Consider the following 23,655-nt stretch of genomic DNA (forward strand, 5'->3'; position numbering starts at 1 on the left):
ATATTTTATCAATTAAATCACAGTTCCTCATGAACATTAAAATGGGTACTACTGAAAATGTTGAAGATTCTGATAAAATTTCTTTTATTGATCTATTTCCAAAATTTGATAATCGCTGCAGGTTATATTTTGGACATTCACACAGTACATGCTTAACTGTTATCAACACTTTGCAATCTGGGCATTCGGGAGGAGGGCCACATGGACTGTTCATTAAGTGTCCATGTGTCAAACGAGTATGTCCTATTCGAAGACGCGTCAGAATTACTTGTGTATCTCTCTCTCTCTCTGATATGAAGAACTCCATTTTCCAACACTGGATTTTATCTGTTTTAATTTATTATTTTCAGGTTTTTAATTCCATATATTTTGCCATTTACTTTCAATGATTGTTTTTATATATCTTATACAGTCGCTAATAGGGATGTCTACATTTGCTCTCGTCATGTGAACTGCTTCTTTAGCTGCTTTATCAGCCACTTCATTTCGTTTAATCCCTACATGGGCAGGGATCCAACATATTTCAATATTTTTTCCAATATTATACAATTTAGTCTATGTGCATGAGTTGTATTTTTGTTCTCTCTCTCTCTCTTAATGGAATATGAATTACTGTATCATAAATACATTATGATGATAAAAAAATGATTTACTGATTTTCAAATATTAAACATTAAAATATCAATATAATGTATTTTTTTAATGCACTCTTGAAATTTAACATAAAGCAACCCCCATCTCTCTCTCTCTCTCTCTCTCTCTCTCTCTTAATGAAATATGAACTACTGTATCATTAACATAAAAACTCCAGGAAGTTCACAAAGCCATCATCGAATGAGCACATACGTAAGTGTTAAAATTTTGTATTGCTTTGACGTAGGCTCCATGACAACATGCTTCTGGTTGGAGGAGTCGGAAGTAGCTAATCAAAGAGCTAGTAACAAACCCCCTATCTCCTTGACGACATGCTATTGGCTGGAAGGTTTGGAAATAGCCAATCACAAAGCTTGTAGCTGAGATGGTTTGTGATATACTGTCAGAAGGGTAAGTTGTATTTTCTCTCTCTCACTGAGATAAGAGAGAGAGAGAGAGAGAATATTTTTTATGCATATGTAACATGTTTATTTTTGTATAGTTTTATACATAACCATGGTTACTTTGTCATTCATTTTTCATATTTTCCATGCTATAATTACAACTTTTTGCATTTCAATAGCCAAGAAAATATGTTAAAATACAGTAAACTAGGCAAGATTTTAGCATAATTCTGTGGAATTCCAAGTCTTTTTCTGGTAGATAAGTGGGAGAGGAGTGAAGCCCTCACTGCCAGTCCTTTTGACATATTGACATGAAGGGTCTGGGCAAACATTCTCTCTCTTTCTCTCAGATAAGAGAGAGAGAGAGATATTTTTTATGCATATGTAACATGTATATTTATTTGTTTTTAATAGTTTTATAGATAAACATGACGTTACTTTGTCATTAATTTCTTCTTAGTTTCAATGCTGCATTTCAATAACTAAGAAAATATAATAAAATATAGTATTTAGGTAAGGTTTTAGCATAATTCTGTGGAATTCCAAGTCTTTTTCTGGTAGACAGCTGGGAGAGGAGTGTAGCCCTATCAACCATTTTGACATATTGACGTGAAGGGTGCTGGGGGGTACCAACTTAGCGTGGATTTTCGCTTACTGCAGGTGGTTGTGATCCTAACCCCTGCGAATATGGGGGACATACTGTGTGCATCCTTCAAGTTCACCGTAAGCATGAAGTCGGACTCCCTGATGGTTGCGAGCACATAACATGTCATTTCCATCATGAACAGAATGTGGCGAACGAATCGGTTCAGGGGAAAAAAGTTTATGACCAGCCCCCAACCCCCCATCACTTTCTCTATGAGAAAGATTCAGCTGTAAAAGCCTCGGAACCAGTCTTTCATGACTTACACAGTGCCTTTCCTCAGCATCACTTCCACCTCTCCCCATAGGGCAAGGTCCTTCCTTGACCCAGGAACATGTCTGGAGATGGACTGGACTGTTGGTGGCCGAGACTTGAAATGAAGTAGATATCCATCCCAAAGGACATCCACTACCCATGTCTCTACTCCGTATCGCTGCTATGTTGCCCAGTGGCTCGATAGGCATCCCACACCAACGGCAGCATGTGCGGGGGTTGCCACTCCTAGCGTCCTTCTATCTTCTTGCCCTTCCCCCTTTTTGACTGGAAGGAGGGCTGAAAGGAGTATAGCTGTATGCCCTTCCTGGCAGGGGCAGAAGAAGGGTGGGTGTTCTGACAAGGACCCTTTGAAGCCTGGGACTTCTTAGGGCCCGTAGAGGAAGCGCCAGCCTGGCCCGAAGGTTGGGCCACAGTGGCACATGAAGGCCTGGAGGTCTTTGCCACTGCCTGATGGACAAGTTGGTCGCTGTTCTTGACTCAACATTTGTCTACCACGGCATCCTGCAACTCTTGAGGGCAGAGAGAGGTGGAACCCAGCAACAGTCTATTCTGTAGGGCCAGTGCTGACTCAGGGCCCACGAACTTGGATCCTTGAGCCAGGACAGTGTCCCTCCTCTTAAGCACTAAGTTTGCCGGCAGGTGAGCCATCTGGTGGGCTAGGTAGGTAGGTAGGTAATGGCCCTACTTCCAGACCGGCTCAGTCCCATGAAGGTGGCTTCCTCTTTGGGGTTCACAGAACTCGAAGAAACAGCGACCTTGGACAATGTGAGGGAACACAAGTCCAACCACAAGACTGCCTGAAATGCCACCATAGCAGTCGATTCCAGGTCCACTGCTTCTTACTGCAAGAGAGTGATACCCTCTGCACTAAGCTGCTGCAGCAACAGACCCAGACCCAGATGAACCAAGTCTGTTTGGGTGGCAAGGATTTCTCCTAAGATGTATAGAAGCACTTCAGTTGACGGGGAGGAGGAGGAAGCATCTTATCTGAACGGCTAGAGAGAAGTGAATTCTCCTCCCCAGAGACCAGAGAGTTCACTTGCTCTTAAACCTGTTCCGAAAGATCGGACCATGGCAGGTCCAACAAGACTCTGGGTTCCTTCTTGCTTCCCCAGTGGACTTTGAGGGCAGAAGGACAATTACAATCATGCCCTCTGCAACTCATGCAAAGGACGTGAGGGTCAACGTGAACAGATGAGCAGTAATGGTTGTAAGGCTTAGAGGCGGTACCAGGACTCACACGCTTAGTACCAGCCTTCCGCTCATCAGCGTTATCAGATGATTCGTGGGTTTGCATGATACACTATCACAAACACACAAATATACACAAGATATTTAAAAAACACCAAGAAAAAATCCCACTGCGAATGTCGGGAGAAAAACCAAAGCAAAACGGCAGGCAGGGTACAAGAGACTTCCACATCGCACGATGGCCGAAAGCAAAATGAATGCTTACCATCCAGGTGGGCGAGACTCCCACCAGGTGGACGGTAGTTAACCATCTAACCACCTTGTTTTAAAAGTAAAACGGCCGTTTTCCAGCTATGCTGAAGCAAATTCCTCATTAAAGACCAATGGTTTGTATATTGTGTATGGACACTGATATATTTTATGAAGATCAACTTCTATAAAATTAAAAATCTAAAAATAAAAATTAAAAATTTAAAAATAAAAAAATAACTTTCTCTTCAAGTATCCTGAACAGGTAATACTGTAGATACTTTCATTCTAGCACTTGGAGACAAAATACCATTTACATTCAACAAGGGCATGATGTCACTTGTGAATATTTGATCTTTAAGGGACTAAACCAGTCATGCAAATGATTGGAGCTGACCAGCCATTAAGATATCATGTGGGTGGGTGTTCAATTATCAGAGAGTCAAGAACAATCTCCCACCATTGTATACCTGATTTGATATTTTCTCTTAACTACCAAACTGATTTGCCTTATCATGTTGCCTATTCATCTAAAGAAATACCAATGAAGACTGCAAAGAGTTGTTTTAGGGCAGATCTGTTGGGGACAAATATTTTATGAATATGATGAAATTATCAATGAATGGTCTTTTTAACCATGCATATGTTTCACTGATAAAGGTGAGTAGAGTTTAAGGGTACTTCTTACTGGCTACTTAATGAGTTTAACTTAACTCTGTACAATACACTATATACTGAACATATGTGGTACACTAGACCTCAGGTATTCGTGTGGGTTAGGGACCACAACTGCCCGCGAATAGCTAAAATTCACGAATACTTGAGACCCCCTCTAAAAATGCTTATAACTGCCTATTTTAATAGTTCAAACACCAAATATACCTTAAACTATCATTCTAAAGCACTTCATATCATTTCAAAGTTATCATACAACATTACCCTTAACAATATATGGCTTACAGCTATGTGTAAACACTCCTACTACTCTTACTCTTACCAAGGCGAAAACTAATCAAATTACCACTACATTCAGGCACACACATTTTCTTTCCTACAGTATTCAAGCCTTACTGTTTTCTTTTAACGTAGATAGGGGTAACATTGGTATGTACATCGTTTGGCAAACGATTTTTAAGAAAAAAAAATTCTATTGATGCATTGCTGTGTTTACATTAATAGTAATATTTGAAAATTAGTGAATCATTTATCACAAAAAATGTATTTCATCACAAAAATAACATGAAAATAATTAGCGAATATTTTAGATATGCTCTATGTACTAATTTATTTCTTCTTTTTTATATGTGGCATCTCTTCTTCCTAACAAACACCATATTCTTTGGAAGCTTGAGTTTCAAGTCAATGGCCCCTGTGGGCTTGTCCCATATGAATAGGTTTCATTTACTGAATAATAATAATAATAATAATAATAATAATAATAATAATAATAATAATAATAATAATAATAATAATAATAATAATAAAATAATAATAAAAAATAATAATAATAAATATTAATAATAATAATAATAATAATAATAATAATAATAATAATAATAATAATAATAATAATACGAAAAAATCCGCAAATAGGCAAATTTTCCGTGAATTAGTTGGAGCTATGTTTCACAGGAAAATTTGCGAATAGGTGAACCTGTGAATGCTGGACCGCGAATAGTCGGGGGTCGACTATACAGTAATAGCAGCCATTGATGTGCACTTTCATGGCAGATTATTTTAGCAAGAAAATCACCAAGAGCTTACTTTGTACCTATTACGAAGGTTAACAGCAATAATTCTAATACAGTACTATACTAAGCAAAGTTTATTGATTTCTCCCTCAATAAAACATGGGCATAAAACATACAAATGAGTCATCAACATTATTAATAATATTTTAATAAAATAATCTTCAAAGTAGTAATACTGTACAGGCAAGCATAAATATATTTACTTGACTACTTGAGCTTACACTGTACTTTAAATAAAGAAAACTTACAATCTTTAAGTGTACAGAGTGACAGTTATCAAATATGTTTGCTTCAATAAATGCCACTTCTTCATGTATAGACTTGATTCTCATACAAATGATACTGTAATGTTCAAATTCTAAAATTAAAAACTGTAAATATTTCCTGAAATTACATTATCAGTCAATGAGAAATTGAAATTTGAGTCATCCGTTTAGATGAACATCATTGGCAGGATAACCACAAATCAATACAATCAAGAATTTAAACTGATATACATTAAGTATTAAAAGGATTTTTTCTTTTTAAATTCCATTACTGTACTACTGTTGCCAAAAATTTCTAAGACTACTGGCAAAAACATTCAACTTGTTATAAGTGGCTTTATGATGGCAACTTTCATAAAATATTACATGTAAAGTCATAAGTTGCATGTTTAAACTTCAAAATAATAAAATCACAGGCTTACTTTCAAATATTACTACTGTACAAACCTTAAAAGTAGAAAATCAAACCTTTATTGGGTCTACTGGCATAAATTTACGCTTTACAACATGGATATTTTTGTTAGAAAGACAAACGACGTAACTGTGGTCAGTATAGGTAACTGTAAAATAAAAGGAAAAGATAAGTATATGTATCCATCATGCAGAAAATATGATCAGTTTTTCATAAAAATTATTTTTCATCAAAATATAATCCACTCATTTAAAAGAACAATTTATAAAAAATACTTTCTGAACAGCAGACCATCCAGAATGTTTCTTAGAGAAAACCAATGCCTTATTAACATTATCCATCACACTATTGCTTTTGACGGGTAGACCGTCCAAATATTACAAATTGAATAATCAATGCCTCAGCATGATAATTCACACTTAAGTTTCTGAAGGGTACATCATCCAAAATTTACAAAGAAGAAAACTAAAACCTTTGCATAAACCTTTATACAGTACTTCATTTGTAGGGTGGATCATCTGAGATTTATCAGTGCCTCAGTATTATTATTAATACTTCAGTTTCATAAGTGTAGATCATCCAAAATTAAAAGAGCAGAAAATCAACAACTTTGAATTATCTTTTATACTTCAGCTTTGACAGTGTATATTATTATTATTATTATTATTATTATTATTATTATTATTATTATTATTATTATTAAAATAGTTTAACCAGACCACTGAGCTGATTATCAGTTCTCACAGGGCTGACCCGAAGGATTTGAGGGAAATACCAGGTCTAGGACAGAGGCCAAGCACTGGGACCAAATAAGTCATTCAGTATGGTGATGATGATTAAAAAAAGGATTTTGACAAGGGAAAAATCTATTTCTGGATCGGGGTCCCGTGTCACCCGGTGAAATAATCCATTCAGCACTTATTTCTAGGTAATTCCGTTGCTAGATACCAGAGAAAAGCTAAATGTAAAGCTGGGGTTACTACCCCAGAGCGAGCTCAAGAAATGGAGTCGTGTATGGTAAAGGGTGAGATTGTCACAATCACGGGACCCTGCCCTATAAAGATTCCCAATGTCAAAAGTCCCAACGAGAGGTGCCGATACAAGCCCATGCACTACTCGCGGACTGTACACAAGGCAATACTAGCCGCATTCCATGTTAGCACCCACCCCACCAGAATGATGTTTACCATGGGAGGGAGAGAGTGAAAAACAGGGGTGGGTCACCGGGTGACACGGGCCCCCTCCCCAGAAATAGATTTTTCCCTTGTCAAAATCCTTTTTCTGGATCGGGGTCCCATGTCACCCGGTGAAATAATAACAGAGAAATAAATATCATTCTTATGCTATTAAAGACAATGAACTGCTTGTAAGGGAATAACTTAGGCAGTGAAGGGGAAAGTGACTAAGAATCAGAAAGGGAACCAGAGAGGGACAAAGTTCCTTGCAGGAATTTAAGAGCTGCTACAGATTTCGAATAGAGACGTTGAAAACTAGGGGAGAATTCCACCCTGAACATTTGGTAAGGTCCCCCAAATTCATGTAATGAAAATAATTAATGTAAGTGGCCACTGCTCTAATACCATGAGTTCGGAATTGAGCCTGAATAGGCTTGTATTAAGAAAATACAAAACTTGCTGCCTAATAGCAGACACAATGACAGTATCCCCCCCTTTTCTAATAAAAAGAGGGCCTGACAAAATTGCGAGGTCCTGTCTAAATAAGCCTGTAAGGAATAAACTGGGCACAGAGACAGACCTTTTGAAAGGGGAGTACTTTCCAAGGTGACCACCCAAAATGAGGACCAACTTTAGCTAGAAAGTTAGGGTGAGGAATTCGCAACACTACCCCTGATGTGGGGAAACCAAAATGGTTGGTTCCGCTAGACAGGGCAGACAGTACAGGAATACTAGCACTAGAAGCTAAGCTGATTAAGATTAGGGTCTTCCCCAACAAGGAAAGGTAAGAACAAGATGATTGTTGGTTACCGAAGCTAACTCCGATACATTACTCAAAGACCAGGAAACCGAATGTGGACGGAGTACTGGTCTCAGACGAACACAGGCCTTAGGGTTGAAAGTTAAGGGCCTGTGAGTCTGATTTCAACAAAACACTTTCCTCGGGGCCGATGCGGCTGCATCATTACTGTAGCTTCAGAAACTATGTGAAGAGTGCTAGTTACTTAACTGCAGAACCATACTGCAGCAGAGTAGAATCCCTTGTCTGATTCTAGGAAGACAGTAATAACAGGACCAATACCAGTTTCCCCCTAAACTGTAAATTTCACAAAGACCACAAAGCTAGGGCACCGTAACTTTGAGGAGGCTGACACAGGCTGAGTTTATACCACTCGTGGCAGTTTTGGGTCGTAGATTTGGAGCACCAAGGTTTCAACCCCAGAAGGAGTGGAAACCAACTGGCTTCCGGCCCGTTGGGAGTTACTAGACCTACTCAACCTTTGAATGTTCTGAACTTGTGAAGGACTTAAATAACAGGTTCACCGGGGGAACAGATAAACTAACTTCCACCCGTTCAAACCTAACGACACTGTGTCCGTGGAGAGAGCTAGAGGGTCCAGGTTGGGGGGCTACACAACAAGATAGTTTGTGGCTGAATTGGGTTGCAAACAGACCTACTCCTAGGTCCGGAAATAGATCGCAAAACTACCTGAATGACGCTCCATCTAAGGACTATTCCGACACCAGGGGGGAGGTCCTGGATAGGGAAACTGTAGCGACCTTTTGGACCCCTACGAGAAGGGTGGCAGACAGATGCCACTTGTGTCTGTTTGCTATGGAGAAGATTGAACCATAACCTGATTGATTCGATTCGACTTCAAACCCACTTGTTTACGCAGCGCACTACTGCTGTGTTGTTCAGAACCAGCCTTAAATGAATCCTCCTGGGAGGAAAAAGTTTTCCCAAGGGCAGGAAGACTGCCACAGCCCCCCAAAGCATTGATATGGAACTGCCGGAACGCGGCCGACTAAGTTCCATGTACTTCATGGAGCTAAAAATATCCACCCCCACCCGCCCAGAGAGGTGACGGTGTGGAATACTGAGGCCGGAGGGGGAAGCTGAAGAGGAACTGACTTCGATAAGCTCTTGACTGTTGCCCAAGGCCGGAGGCCCTTGTTCAAATAGGAGAAACCAGGGAGACACGTCCCTGACTCCGCCATACCCCGTTTATAAACTCCAGCTTTGACTTCAGAAGGAGAACCGTCACTGAAGCAAACTGAAGAGAGCCCAAGACCTTTTCTTGGGCACGGCGAGAATGCGCTTGTGTTGATGAAATGCCTGGTTGCCCTTGCTATCTCTTTCCGCTTCCACTGGATTCACAACCACTGAAGGCTACCCTCCGGAATCAGGCGGGATTCCTTCCTGTGTACTTGGAAGCCCAGAGACGCCAGAAAGCCGATTATAATGGCCGGCACTCTCCGGCAATCTTCGACGCTGGATGCCCAAATGAGCCAGGCGACTAGATATGCGGCTAGCATAACCTTCTAATACCGGAGCTGTTGAACTACGGTATCGTTCAAACTGGTGAAGATTCTGGGGGCTGCATTGAGGAGGGCATGATCCTGAAGGGGTACGCCTGCCCCCCGAGCCTGAATCCCAAGAAGGGAGAGAACCTTCCTGCAACTAAGACGTGATAGGAAGCGTTGGAAAGGCCTATAGAGTTGGTTACGGCTCCACGGTGCACTAGGATCCGAACCTACAAGACTGTAAGCAACCGAGACTTGTCGCATTGAATGAGGAATATAAACGGGACAAGTCTGGAAAAATATTCCAGCGAAAGGGAACTTCTTTGGCAGACTGAAAAAGTCTGCCTTGCAATTACCAGTGTCTCGCTTTCTTTAATGCCTGTTTCCTTAACAGACCTTTCACAAAGTCCTCCAGAGCCCTGGCCGGTAACTGACAGAACCTGATTGGGGGAGGGGGACAAACAGTCCAGCTCCACCCCAGGCCTTTGATAACTATACTCTGGGCCCAGGGACTGAAGTTCCACTGGCCCCGAAAACGGTACAGCCTCCCGCCCACCTGAGAAATACCACTGGGAGGAGGCTTGCCTGCCTCCCCTGGAGCCTTTGCCTTCCCAATTTCTCGGAGAGGAGCAGGATGCTTCCCTGCCCCTGTGATAACCCCGAGGCTCAGTGCCTCTGGTAGAATGCCTAGTGAAAATTCTTTCCTTGGGTTTTCGTATGAAGCAATGAAAACCCCGGTGAGACATGGGGGAGGCGGAGACATATGGGGGAGCCACTAGGGGCTGATGTGTTGGTTGAACCAGCACACATCGAAGTGGAGGCTGGGAGTGAGAGGCTGACGGTTGTCCAGGGGCAGGAACCTGAAGAGCCTGCACCACTGCCTGAGCAGGGGGGCGCTTGAACTACATGAACTTCTTGCCGGACTTGGGATAGGGCCCGACAAGTACAGATTGTTTCTGCTTGTAGGGTAGACCCCAACGAGAACGGAGGCTCTGATTAACATTAGTAGCCCCGGACAGACCGTAACAACGCCCACCTGGGGAAAAGATTAATTCCCCAGGTGAAACTGTTCATAAGTCTTTTCGGCTCAAGGCGGAACGTGGCTGCCGAAAGATGTGTTTTCAGCTGTCCATCCGGACTGTGATGAAATTAAACAGGTCCTGCAGAAAACCTGACAAGAGGGATTTTATCAGGACCCGAAACAACGAACCGCCATTATATACCACAGACATTGTTCCCATTAAAGTCAAAGATTTCCAGGACCTGGCAAGCCTGTCCTTACACCTTGTTTCAGTTTCTGGGAATCGACTCCGGAAGCTTAGGGAGCTGTACGCTGAATAAATTAGAAGCGTAGTCCGGAGATTTGTCAGTGGTTTACTTCCGAAACAAGCCTGTTGATAAGAGGGGCTACATTCGGAGCACAAGGGGTAGGAAGCAGGTCTCTTAAAGAGAACACGGTAAAGACACCTTTTGCTGGCGTGAGCTTGAAATTCTCCGCCTGGCACTCCGCTAGAATCCTCAACAGAGACGATTGTGCCCAGGCCCTAGGAAAGATGAGGGTTTCCTTAGGGATCTTGTCAGATAGATACCATGCCCCTTCTGCCAGTCTGGCAAAACCCGGATAAGGGGATACCAGACCGGAAGGGAAGAAATGCAATTCCGCCAACCTCCGTGTGCCCACACCCTCGATAGAAGGGTACCTTCATGCCGGGAAGCATAAAGGGTTAGGCGCCAAAGGTTCCCCAGACCGAAGGGGAAAAGGGGTGGAGGTGTCCAGAACGGAGTAGGATTCCGGAACGGAGCAGGATTTTTCAGGTGATCCGCTGTTAATGAATCCTGAGATTAATCCCTTTTGGGATTTAAGCTCCTGGGAAAGGGAAAGCACGGACCCATGAGGCAGATAGCTGGTTAGATAGTTTTGATAGTTTGTCAATGACCCTCATGTCGAGCTCCTTATAAGGAGACCCGTAAAAGAGTCTGCAACAAAGGAAGGAGGGGGTAACCGCCTTACTCTGCTTGGGCCGTGTCCCTTTCCAGAAGACGAGGCCTAACTCGTGGACGGCACCGGACTAGAGATCCGTGACGTCCTCGAGGGGGTTCCGGAGCGGGTCTTCTGGGTTTTAAAAAGGCCTTTCTTGACTGATTTCACCTTAGGGACGGTAGACCAAGAACCGCCCAAAAGGGATGAGGATCTAACGAATCCCCTAAAGGAAAAAAGCAAAAGAAGGAAAAGAGCTAAGCGGAAAAGTTTGTCTCACTTATTCCCGAGCTAAGAGGAAAAGGTTTGTCTTGTTTGTCTCACTTATTTCCGCACCTACTTATCGCTCCGGGACGATGTTCACAGGTTCGAGAACGAGACTGAAGGCCGCAACGTCTTCAGTAAACCCTCCGTAAATAGCTAATTTATTTTAAGAGGACCGGGTCATCTCTTGGACACCGGTAGTCATAGGGGCAGCAACTTCTTCAGCAACTGACGTTGAGATCTGGGCGCCGGGGAAAGGAACATTACAAATGTCCACCGAAAAAACATAGGAATTTCCGCCTCTACGTTTCGCCCGAAGCTGCTGACCCCGGACTAGAGGGTGTGAAGCGAAGAGTTACGAGACTTGCGGCCGGCCTCCAGGAGGGGGAAAATTAGGACCCCAAACACCGGAGGAGCAACTATTAATAAGTCATATGAGACGGAGTTTGGCGGAGGAAGACCGATAGGTGTATACGAAACCTACCGATTCATCAAGAATCTTGCCCGGAGAGAGCCCAAACACCGAAGGAGCGACTATTAATAAGCCATATGAGGCGGAGTTTGGCGGAGGTAAAACTGACAGGTGTATATGAAACCTACGGATTCATCTAGTAGCCTGCTCGGAGAGAGCATAGCGTACATCACAACCTTCCGGGTGCCAAACTATTAATTCTCCAACACAGACCGCACACCGGAATGGGAACTACAGACTCCGTGGTCGCTGGCTTGTTGCAGGATAGCGGAGCATTCCTGCACTTGACAAAACCAGCTGAAAGGGTATGAGATATGAGCATGCTGGAACGGATGCCGGAGCAGAGTACCGTAGCAGCGACTTAGCCTAGTCAGACCAGGAAAACCCACCGGAGTAAACCAGAGAGAAAACCGGACTAACAGTACAAATCTCATAGACACAAAAACAGAGTCAACGGAAACATTCCGGAGCGACCATGTTTTAAAATTATGTGACGGATACAAATATAGTGGGAAGGTTATGAACTGTTCGGAAGTGGGCGCACTCAGAGCCAAGAGTGATAGCGGTGTGGGGGATAAACACCGACCGCTAAACACTATAACCGCCGGAGCGGTAAGCAAGGAGAGCGCCCAACAAGATAATGAAACATCGAACAGGTAGTTAGCAAAATGGAGGGGGAACGCCGAAAGCAAATAAAACAGAAGACAGTTAGGTGGAAAACGCTAACTGGCCTCGTATGAGATCCCAACAGCGAGGTGCGGACTGGTAAGAAGCACCACGAAGGGAAACAGTCGACGTAAAAGGAAGGGGGAAGGATAGGCCAGGAGGTTGGTAACCCAAAGTAGCGACCAGGGGTGGGACAGCACTCCCTGGGCGCCCAGAGATCCTCATACGTCCCCTCGCAATGTGAGCTGTGTTGCACGACAAGAGTGAGAGAAAAGGGGAGGAAGGGCAAAAACCTCTACGGCCAGGAGAGCAAAGAAAGGTAAATGGAGTGTGAACAGGAGTGGGGAGAGCACTCCCGGTCACCTCTAGGTCCTAGGTGGGGTGCCAACCAATAAGGTCAGACACTCAACACCGAGGGACAAACCAATCAATGCAGAGGGAGGGGATGTAGGCTACAGCACAAAATAAGGATAAAGTGCTCTCAAGCCTTGATACGTTAACAAACCTTGAAAACGAACCAAGGGGAGAGAGAGCAAAGGGATTGGGTAAACGGGGAAGAAGGGGTTTCTCGATACAATAAATATAGTTGGTAAGCGACCCAAAGAAGGATTGAACTAGGATAGGCTACGCAGGTAAACCCTCGCTATTCCAGCTTAACCTATCAGGAACAGTAGCCTAAGTGAAAAGCCGAAACAGGGAGAGGGTGGACGTAGGCTATATACCCAAGCCAAAACCAAACAAAGGGAGGCACCAGACATAAAACTCATACGTACAGATCGAGATCGCAGACATGAAACTCATATGTACAGATCGAGATCGCCCCCCCTTAACGTTTTTTCCCCGAAGGGAAAAAATGCTATAGCCTACCCCTAGGCTAACCTAACTGAGGCGATGCAAAGGAAGGAAGCCTAGGAGAGGGAAAAAAAGGCTAACTAACCAACCCAAAATAAATGTATAATATAACAGAAAATTACTATAAGGTACATGTAGGAGGATAGGCAGGCCCAACACGACATGAACGTGAAGGGAAATGGCCGACCTCCAGTTATATAAAAGTACCCAAAATAATCAACAAAATTCAAAAGCATCCGAGCACAAGGTCAAACGTAAAGAGAATAATCTTAAATGTACCAATGAAAATCATGTGAGAGTCTAAAATAAGGCATAATAAAGCCATAATAATAAGCGAATAGGCCCGAGGGGGAACCACGTAGCCTAAACAGCAAGACCGCACTTGACCAGCAAGGGAACATAAAATTCACAAAATTTACTAAATTGCAAAAACAAAGCAAAAAACCGTAACAGTACCAATGAAAATAAGATTCCCAGAAGCTAAGAGAAGTGAGGGACAAAATTAAGGCATAATAAAGCCATGATAATAAGCGAATAGGTCCGAGGGGGAAGCTCGTAGCCTAAACGCCAAACTTCACTTCTCGTAGTAAAGGGGCACAGAACAAACATAAAAATAATCAAACCCACTTAAATTAGGAATCACAAATTGGGAATATATCCCAAACAAGAAAAATTACAAATAAATTACACAAAACAAACATGCCGACCCAAGACCAAGAGAGGTCATGAGACTCCTGTGAGAGGAGATCGAGACGGGCGTTATAAATCCCTTTAATTATTAAACTAAAGGAAAATAAGGAGCCTCAATCGCCTAAAAAACAACAAAACACTGGTACTCAAGATGTTGAAGAAGAACCTTGTGGGGATGCCATAATAGCGCAACAAAGGCACAAAATAAGGAGCACAACAAAATTACGTGTGAACGAAATCGCGTGCTAAAATGGAATGCGGCTAGTATTGCCTTGTGTACAGTCCGCGAGTAGTGCATGGGCTTGTATCGGCACCTCTCTCGTTGGGACTTTTGACATTGGGAATCTTTACAGGGCAGGGTCCCGTGATTGTGACAATCTCACCCTTTACCATACACGACTCCATTTCTTGGAGCTCGCTCTGGGGGTAGTAACCCCAGCTTTACATTTAGCTTTTCTCTGGTATCTAGCAACGGAATTACCTAGAAATAAGTGCTGAATGGATTATTTCACCGGGTGACACGGGACCCCGATCCAGAAATGAAATTAAAAAGTGCACAAAGGTACATGCTCTCATACTGGAACACACACAATAAATACATTTACTCATGTTTCCATATACTGTACTGTATACACACTAAAAAGGTATAATAAAATTCAGAATGAGTTAAGTAACATTTTAAAACTTTGTCGTCTTAAAATTCATTAAATGCCCTAAGGGTTTTCATATTTTTATTATTCATTTTCATATTTTATTAATTAAATCACAGTTCCTCATGAACATTAAAATCGTAATTATTGAAAATGTAGAAGATTGACAAAACTTCCCTCACTGATTTACTTCCAAAAGTTGATAAATATTGTTGGTTATATTTTGGACATTCACACAATACATGTTTGACTGTTATCATCATTTTGCACTCTGAGCACTCAGGAGGAGGGCCATGTGGTCTGTTCATTAAGTGTCCATGTGTCAAACAAATACTGTATGTCCTATTTGAAGATGTGCCAGGATCTCTCTCTCTCTCTCTCTCTCTCTCTCTCTCTCTCTCTCTCTCTCTCTCTCTCTCTCTCTCTCTCTCTCTCTCTCTCTATAAAAGTCCTCATTCCATATATTTTTCCATTTATTTACAATGATGATTGTTTTTACATACACCTTATGCAGTCATTAATAGGGATGTTTAAGATGTTTACATTTGCTCTTGTCATGTGGACTGGTTCATTAGCTGCTTGATCAGCTTCTTCATTTCATTTACCAACATATTTCATTATTCTTTCCATTATTATACAACACAACAAATTTTTAAAGTAATTTGTATTTTTCCTAACATACAAACGTCAGGTCTTTACATATGGGGATTAAGTTTCAGTGAGCTGGAAATCCAACCGTTCAACTTTTGCAAGGAGGTCTAGTAACAGTTACCGATGGTAGGGGCAGAAGCACTGCCCACCTAGTCAGTATACATTCAGTTCTATGCAGTTTACCTTCTGGCCCAGGTAAAAGAATGAGGGGTAGTGAGAGGTGGGCCCTTAATGTAAAGACCTCAGGTTTGTATGTTAGGAAAAATACAAATTACTTCAAAATTTTGTCACCTGTTCCTACACGAATACAAACCCTCGGTCTTTACATATGGGAGACTTACTTTTGGAGGGAGGATTTTGAGTAAATCTCTGAACTGACTGGTAGTTTGGTTCACCTGGATACTCTCTTCCTGGTCATGAAAGAGCAAAGGAAGGAGACCATACCTCTGATTAACTGAACAAGAGAGATGTTCAATCGTCAGACTTCTGGGCATTTCAAATTAAAGGAATGTAATATCCTTGATTCAGAAAGGTTTGGATGAACCCCAAGTGTCAGAGACTCTAAAGCTAAGAATAACCAACTGGTTTGCTCATAGTTAGTCCCTCTCTCCCCTTGCTAGAGAGAAGGAAGGATATGCATCTACTAATCCAAATAGAGCCAGATTATAGGTAGGATACTCAGTCATCTAGATCACCTGCATGCATGCCAGTCCAGCATGTGACAGCTCATTTGTTCCTCTGCCCACTGGAAGAGGAAGGAAGACAAGAGAAAGGGAGGAGGCCAGTCCCACACACGCACCTTCTCCTAGCAGCCGCACACCTTAGGCGAGATGCAACCTATCCCTCAAGAGCTGGGTGAACTACACGACTTGTTGAGCATCCACCATAGGATCCAAGGAAAAGGAGTCCAAGGACCTATGGGGAATGTCCCAAGGTAGAAGGAGATGAATGTAATCTGCACAATTACATTCCATCCTAGTACTCGACTGATACGTTCTTCCTGAACGTGATAGACAGACCGATGCCCCTGGCCTCGAAAGGTCTGGTCCAAAACACACTGATGTCACCAAGAAGTTGACGGATATGCTCATTTGATCATCTCACAAGTCAGAGAAATGACAATTTGGACACTGTTTCTCGCCCAACTCGAAGCTAACAAACGAGTTGTTAGCATTGGGTTGAAAGTCTAGTCTATAAACAGGCAACAAAAACACATCATTTTGTCATTTGCACCAGAGGACCATAGAAGTGGAATGATCCATCTCACTGATCACTTCGAAACATGTAGAATGACGAAAGGCATAAGCTTCCAGATGTAAATTGGTACCAAAGATGTCTTGATATAATCAAAGGTGCGAGAGAACAGAACAGAACAGCGCCAACTTCGTAAGTCCAGAAAGAAGGACCATGATCAAGCTTCTTAAGAGGTTGAACGAATTTCCGGAAGTCAAGATGCCAAGAACTGTGGTTAAGTTCCAAGAAAGGAAGTATAGGAGACTGCTGTCCTGGTCAATGTTCTGAAGAATGAAAAATCTCTGGGGGAGGATAGTGTAACCATGGCACTACCTTGGTGTCATTGCTATCAAAGGAGTGCCTATTTGGACACTGAGACTCCTGAAAGTCTCTTAAAATCCACACAATACTATCTCCTCGGGCTGTGGATCAACTGGGAATACAGCAGTAAGCTACTGCTTACATCTCCCACTCCTCACAGGATGAGTGTAACTACATCGTCAAAAGAAATGGCGCTCCGCAACAGAAAAGCCCGAAAAGTCTGAGAGTTCAGTATCATCCCTAAATAGGGAATCTCCTGAGACAGAATCAGAAGGGATTTCTTTTTGTTTATGAGGATGCCTAATTCCTGTGTCAGGCAAAGAGTTCTTCTCAAGTCCTCCACGCACTTTTCCTTTAACGACGAGTGGAGAAGCCAATCGTCTAGAGTGGAGAAGCCAATCATCTAGATATAAGTTGATGTTGATTCCCAGAAGGTGAAGCCAATTCCCCAGAGGAGCAAGGATTCGTGTGAAAACTTGAGGAGTCGTCGATAAGTTGAAGCATAGAGCCTGGAACTGTAGTAACCTGTCCTGAAAAATGAAGCGTAGAAATTTCCGTGAGTCTGGATGAACAGGGACGTGAAAATAAGCATCCTGCATATCCAGGGTGACCATCCAGTCCCCCTGTTGTACTGAGGACATGACAGAGCAAACGGTCTCCATGTGAAATTTCGTCTTCAGTACGAACACGTTCAAAGCACTTACATCCAGAATGGGCCTCCAGCCCCGAGGCCTTTGAGACCCGAAAAGGCGATTGTAGAAACCTTCTGCGTGGGGCTCTAGCACTTCTTCCACTACTCCTTTGGAAAGAAGCAGTTCGACTTCTTGAAAGAAGGCCAAAAACTTTGTGGAACCTTTTGAGTACGCTGTTAAGGCGATTGGAGATGTAGTTAAGGGAGGAGTCTTTACGAAAGGAATGGAGTAGCCCTCCTTGAGAACCTTGATCACCCAGGGGTCTGCTCCTCTGTTTTCCCATTCCTTCCAGAAAAGTAGAAGTCTGGCTCCTACCTGGGCACGGAGGACTAACTTCTCACTTCTTGGGGGTGGATTTGAAAGAAGACCTCTTAAACCTCTAACGCCGAGCCTCTATTTACAAAAACGTCTCCCGTATGCCGGCGGCGTTCGGGAGTTAGCGCCGAAGCGGAAAAAAAGTTTTTTCAAAAAATCACAGCACGTTTAGTTTTTAAGATTAAGAGTTCATTTTTGGCTCCTTTTTTTGTCATTGCCTGAAGTTTAGTATGCAACCATCAGAAATGAAAAAAAATATCATCATATATAAATATTGAAATATATGACAGCGCAAAAAAAATTTTCATATATAATTTTATACAAATCGCGCTGTGAGCAAAACGGTTAAAGCTAACGGGTTATTTTTTTTCTTTGTATTGTACACTAAATTGCGATGATTTTGGTATATAACAAATTGTAAAACGATCAAAGCAACACAGAGAAAATATTATCACAAAATGATGCATGAATTAAAACGCGGACGTAAAAAATGTTTTTTCAAAAATTCACCATAAATCAAAATATTGTGCTAGAGACTTCCCGTTTGTTGAAAAATGAAGCTAATTGATTGAATATTACTAGACTGTAAGTGTTTTAGCTTACAATTGCAGTTTTCGACCATTTCGGTCGAGTTAAAGTTGACCAAAAGTCGAATTTTTCTATTTATCGTGATTTATATGAAAATATTTCAAAAGCGATAAAAGCTACGACCATGAGTTATTTTCTGTTGTATTCTACATGAAATTGCACACATTTTCATATATAAAAGTTTATGTAACGACTAATATAAAACGGTGCAAACATTACGACAACGTGACGAAAGAATTTCTGAGATGTTTGGCTGAGTTACCGCGCGGACGTAAGGAAAATGTTTTTTCAAAAATTCACCATAAATCGAAATATTGTGTTAGAGACTTCCAATTTATTGCAAAATGAAGGTAAATGATTGAATATTACTAGAATGTAAGAGTTTTAGCTTACAATTGCGTTTTTCAACCATTTCGGTCGAGTTAAAGTTGACCGAAGGTTGAAATTTTGGCAGTTATCGTGATTTATGTGAAAATATTTCAAAACTGATAAAAGCTACAACCATGAGTTATTTTCTGTTGTATTCTACATGAAATTGCGCACATTTTCATATATAAAAGTTTATGTAATGACTAATGTAAAACGATGCAAACATTACGACAACGTGATTTGAAAGAATTTCTGAGATGTTAAAAGTTTCTGGCGCAGATGTAAGGAAAAGTTTTTTTTTCAGAAATTCACCATAAATCGAAATATTGCACTAGAGACTTCCAGTTTGTTGCAAAATGAAGGTACATGATTGAATATTACTAGAATGTAAGAGTTTTAGGTTATAATTGCGTTTTTTTACCATTTCGGTCGAGTTAAAGTTGACCGAAGGTTGAAATTTTGGCAGTTATCGTGATTTATGTGAAAATATTTCAAAACTGATAAAAGCTACAACCATGAGTTATTTTTTGTTGTATTCTACATGAAATTGCGCACATTTCTATATATAAAACTTTATGTAACGACTAATATAAAACGGTGCAAACATTACAACAACGTGTTAAAGAATTTCTGGCGCGGACGTAAGGAAAAAGTTTTTTCAAAAATTCACCATAAATCGAAATATTGTGCTAGAGACTTCCAATTTGTTGCAAAATGAAGGTAAATGATTGATTATTACTAGAATGTAAGATTTTTAGCTTACAATTGCGTTTTTTTTACCATTTCGGTCGAGTCAAAGTTGACCGAAGGTTGAAATTTTGGCAGTTATTGTGATTTATATGAAAATATTTCCAAACTGATAAAAGCTACAACCATGGGTTGTATTTGCTGTATTTTACATGAAATTGCACACATTTTCATATATAAAACTTTATGTAATAGCTAATATAAAACAGTGCAAAAATTACAACAAAATGACGAAAGAATTTCTGAAATTTTTCGCTGAGTTACAATGGACGTAAGGAAAAGGTTTTTTCAAAAATTCACCATAAATCGAAATATTGTGCTAGAGACTTCCAATTTGTTGCAAAATGAAGGTAAATGATTGAATATTACTAGAATGTAAGAGTTTTAGCTTACAATTGCGTTTTTCGACCATTTCAGTCGAGTCAAAGTTGACCGAAGGTTGAAATTTTTTGTAGTTGACGTACGGTACGTCCACTCGGCACCCAACAGACAATTTTAGTCGACGTATGATACGTCCAGTCAGCATTTAAGGGTTAATGGACTTCGTAGGAAGTCGGAAGTTTGATCTAGGTCGAGGCTGGGTCATAGCTCTCCCTCCACAAAAGGGTTGAGACTGAAGAGGGGAGAATGATCTAGATGAGGAAGGCACAGGTTCCTTAGGACGTCTAGTGGACTGAGTCAACAAGTTTGAGGTGGACTTGCTCTGTAACTCTAAAAGAATATCCTTCACTATGTGTTGAGGAGAGAGGTGAGACTTTTCTAAGGCAGTGAAGAGTAGAGCTGACTTCTGAGTCGGCGAGACTCCTTTCAAGACGAACAAACACCAGAGCTCCCTCTTCTTAAGGACACCCATAGAAAAAAGGGAGGCGAGTTCTAAAGAGCCATCTCTAATTGCTCTGTCTGAGCATGAAATAACTCCCTGCCAACTGGAGGCAAGATCTTCAGCTAAATCCGGGAAGTCTTCAATCTTACTCCCTAGCGCCCTGATGGCCCAATCTAGGAAACTAAATATCTCAAACACCTTAAAAATATTCTTGATAAGGTGGTCTAGTTCGGCTGAGGAAAACATTATCTTGGCCGACAATAAAGCCTTTCTACGGGATGAATCCACCAGACCAAAGAAGTCCTCTTGGGAGGAGGCAGGAACTCCTAAGGAAGGAGCTTCCCCAGGGGCATAGTAAGAGTACTGTATCTCATCTTCAACAATTTGCTGGGCGGAAAGGCAAAAGTCGCTTTGCCCTGTTCTCTCTTAGTGGCCAGCCAGGCATGAACTTCTTTGAGAGCTTTCTTCGAGGAGGAGGAAAGAACAAGCTTGGGTAGTCAGGTACCTTCCAATAGATGTTTTTCATGAGGTAGGTAGAAGCTGGAGAAGTAGGCCAAGCAGGCATGAAGAAGTCCGGGTAGTTCTCCAGGAGGAAACGCAGGAGAGACGAGTAGGAAGATGAAGAACCGTATCCTAAACAATCTCTTCCTCCTCCGAAGAGATAGAAGACAGTGATTTATCCTTGGACCCTGGAGCAGAAGCAGATTTCTTCAAAAGACCCACAAGCTCAGTCAATTGGCGCTTGAGTGGGGCTAAAGAATCTTCCTGGGCAGATGAAGAAGGTGGAATAGCCAAAGAAGGTGCATTGGTTCCAGAAGAAGAAGCTGGGAATTCGGTTGTGGGCGTTGAAAGTTTGGGAGTTGGCGCCGGGCGCTCTAGAGCTGAAGTCTGGCGCGAGACGGCGGGCGTCTGGTGCTCACTGGCGGAATTCTGGCATATATCAGCGGGCGCCGGGTGCTCACTGGTGGAATTCTGGCGTGAGTCGGCAGGCCCCGGGCACTTATCAGCGGTATTCTGACATGAGTCAGCGGGCGCCGGGCGCTCATCAGTGGACGTCTGGCACGAGTCGGTGGGCGCTTGGCGCTCGGAAGAAGATGGGTGCTTAGCACGCTTATAGCGCTCAGGGCTGTCTTCAAAGAAATAACGAAGATGAGCAGGAGAATCAGGCTGGACTTGAAAGCTGCAGGAAGGCTGAGGGCTAGTCTCTCTATACCTCTTGACAGCCAGGGGAGAAGAATCGCTAATATTCGCATGTCTCTTCAGTGGGTGTGAAGAAGAAGAGTAGCGATATGGCTTCTTGCACAGACTGGAAGATTCCGAATCAGAAAGTCGATGCACAGGAATGCCTTTCCAATGGTGTTTAGTCGAAGCCTAGGAGCGCACGACAGGCTCGACAGAGGGGGGACTGCCTGTGGGCAAACCCCACCAGCCTCCCTTGGACCTCCGGTATGTCTTCTCCCCGGTGCGGGGGAGCAGGACAGTGACCTTCGTCTAGGAGCACTGGTGGGACGGACAGCCACCTCCTCAATATTCACAGCACTATCACTTCTCACTACACTGTCAACACACATTTTTTTCCATTAGAGATTTAATAGCTGACCCCATTTCCACAATGGTACTAGATAATAGAGTAAATTTCTGATCAAACCTAGATTCGAGGCTGGCAATGGCACTAAGAGCAGAATCATGGAAACCTGGAACAGGAGCAGATGGTAAAGTAGGAGGAGGAATTGGAGGAGTGATAGCTCTGTCATCCCCTACACTTTCCAAAGGAATGGACTCTGCATTAGCCCTACTTTCAGCCCTAATGGCTGCTTTCCTCTTCTTATCCCTTTCTAATTTGTCTAGATGAGATTTCAATGTTTTCCATTTCTTATCCTCCCAATCCTGACACTCTATGCAAGTATTATCCTTACTACATTCTTGCCCCCTACATTTAGTGCATTTTGTATGAGAATCGTATGAAAGCTTAGTTAGCCTAGTTCTACAACCCTCGGAACAAACTGGAATCCAACATCGTTAACTAAATAAACTAAAGTTAACTCGAACGACAATTCAACAATGGCAGCAAACCACAAAGCAGCAAATTCTGAGTACTTCACCAAATTCATGCAAAGCAAAGCCAAAAGGCGAAGAAGCAGCTGCTTGAAAACTTCCGATGTTAACCGGAAGCCGGCAGAAAACGAATTGAGCTGTCCGCTGGTTTGTTTCCTCGAGTCCCGGATGGTGGCGGGACGTTGTCACCTACACACTAACGATAACAGCGCCACTGCACGAATTTTGAATTTCTAAGCTGCCGTAGGTTAGGGAACCAATAGCTATGTAATTACTCGGTAAGTTACTTATATAAAACTCGAGTGTTTGCTTTTCAGACTGAGATATCGCTTCTGAATACTCGTATGGCAAAGTTTTTAGGGAAGGCTAGGAGGAAACTGTGGGTAAGTACACTCTTTGGGTTAGTTGTGTATTAGGATTAGGGGGAACTAACCTGTTCAGGCTTTGGATGACTGAAGCAGTTGTGCCCAGTGAATAGGAGCAGGGGGGGGGGGGTGACAAGTGGTGACGTCATTGAGTCGGGGTTATCAAAGTTATCCCACTGTTCCCGTTTTCCTCGAGGCCAACGCTTTTGTGTGGAGAAGGGACTGAAGTGGTTCTCCTTCATCGTTCGCTTCGGCGCTTAGAATTTTTTCTTTCTTTTGTTTTTTTTTTATGGGTCGCAATTGTGGTTAGGGACTTCATGGTTCACATGTGACATTAGTATTTTGCTGTTTTGGGGTTAATAGTTCGCACTGACATTAGTGGAGGGAGTTTGCTGACCTTTTAATTGTTTTTCAATTATTTTTGTTTTTGGTTTGTTTTATGGAGCTGAGATCGGGACATACTCTTGGAACTTGGAGAATTATTAATTCCGACAACATGGCGGAGGAAGATAACGATAAAGTTACAATGTTACATAAGTTTACATCGGTGAATGCCGGCGTTCGTCCTTTCCAGGCCAGGTGGATGGTGTTCTTCCAGTTCCTTTCTAAGTTTTTAT

At 42.3% G+C, this 23,655-nt stretch overlaps 1 protein-coding gene across 3 annotated transcripts in view; it reads right to left on the reverse strand.

The window, feature by feature from the left end:
* Positions 1-5,203: 5,203 nt before the first annotated feature.
* Lamtor4 (Late endosomal/lysosomal adaptor, MAPK and MTOR activator 4) overlaps positions 5,204-23,655 on the reverse strand; it is a 172,179-nt gene continuing 153,727 nt past the window's right edge. For all 3 annotated transcript variants that reach the window (XM_067122702.1, XM_067122703.1, XM_067122704.1), the window contains exon 4: positions 5,204-5,973. In XM_067122702.1, the coding sequence (XP_066978803.1) occupies positions 5,876-5,973 (98 nt within the window). In that variant the 3' untranslated portion in view covers positions 5,204-5,875. The remainder of the gene's footprint in view (positions 5,974-23,655) is intronic.

Source organism: Macrobrachium rosenbergii, chromosome 20 (assembly GCF_040412425.1).
Source record: "Macrobrachium rosenbergii isolate ZJJX-2024 chromosome 20, ASM4041242v1, whole genome shotgun sequence".
In the NCBI taxonomy this organism is placed as follows: Eukaryota; Metazoa; Arthropoda; class Malacostraca; order Decapoda; family Palaemonidae; genus Macrobrachium; species Macrobrachium rosenbergii.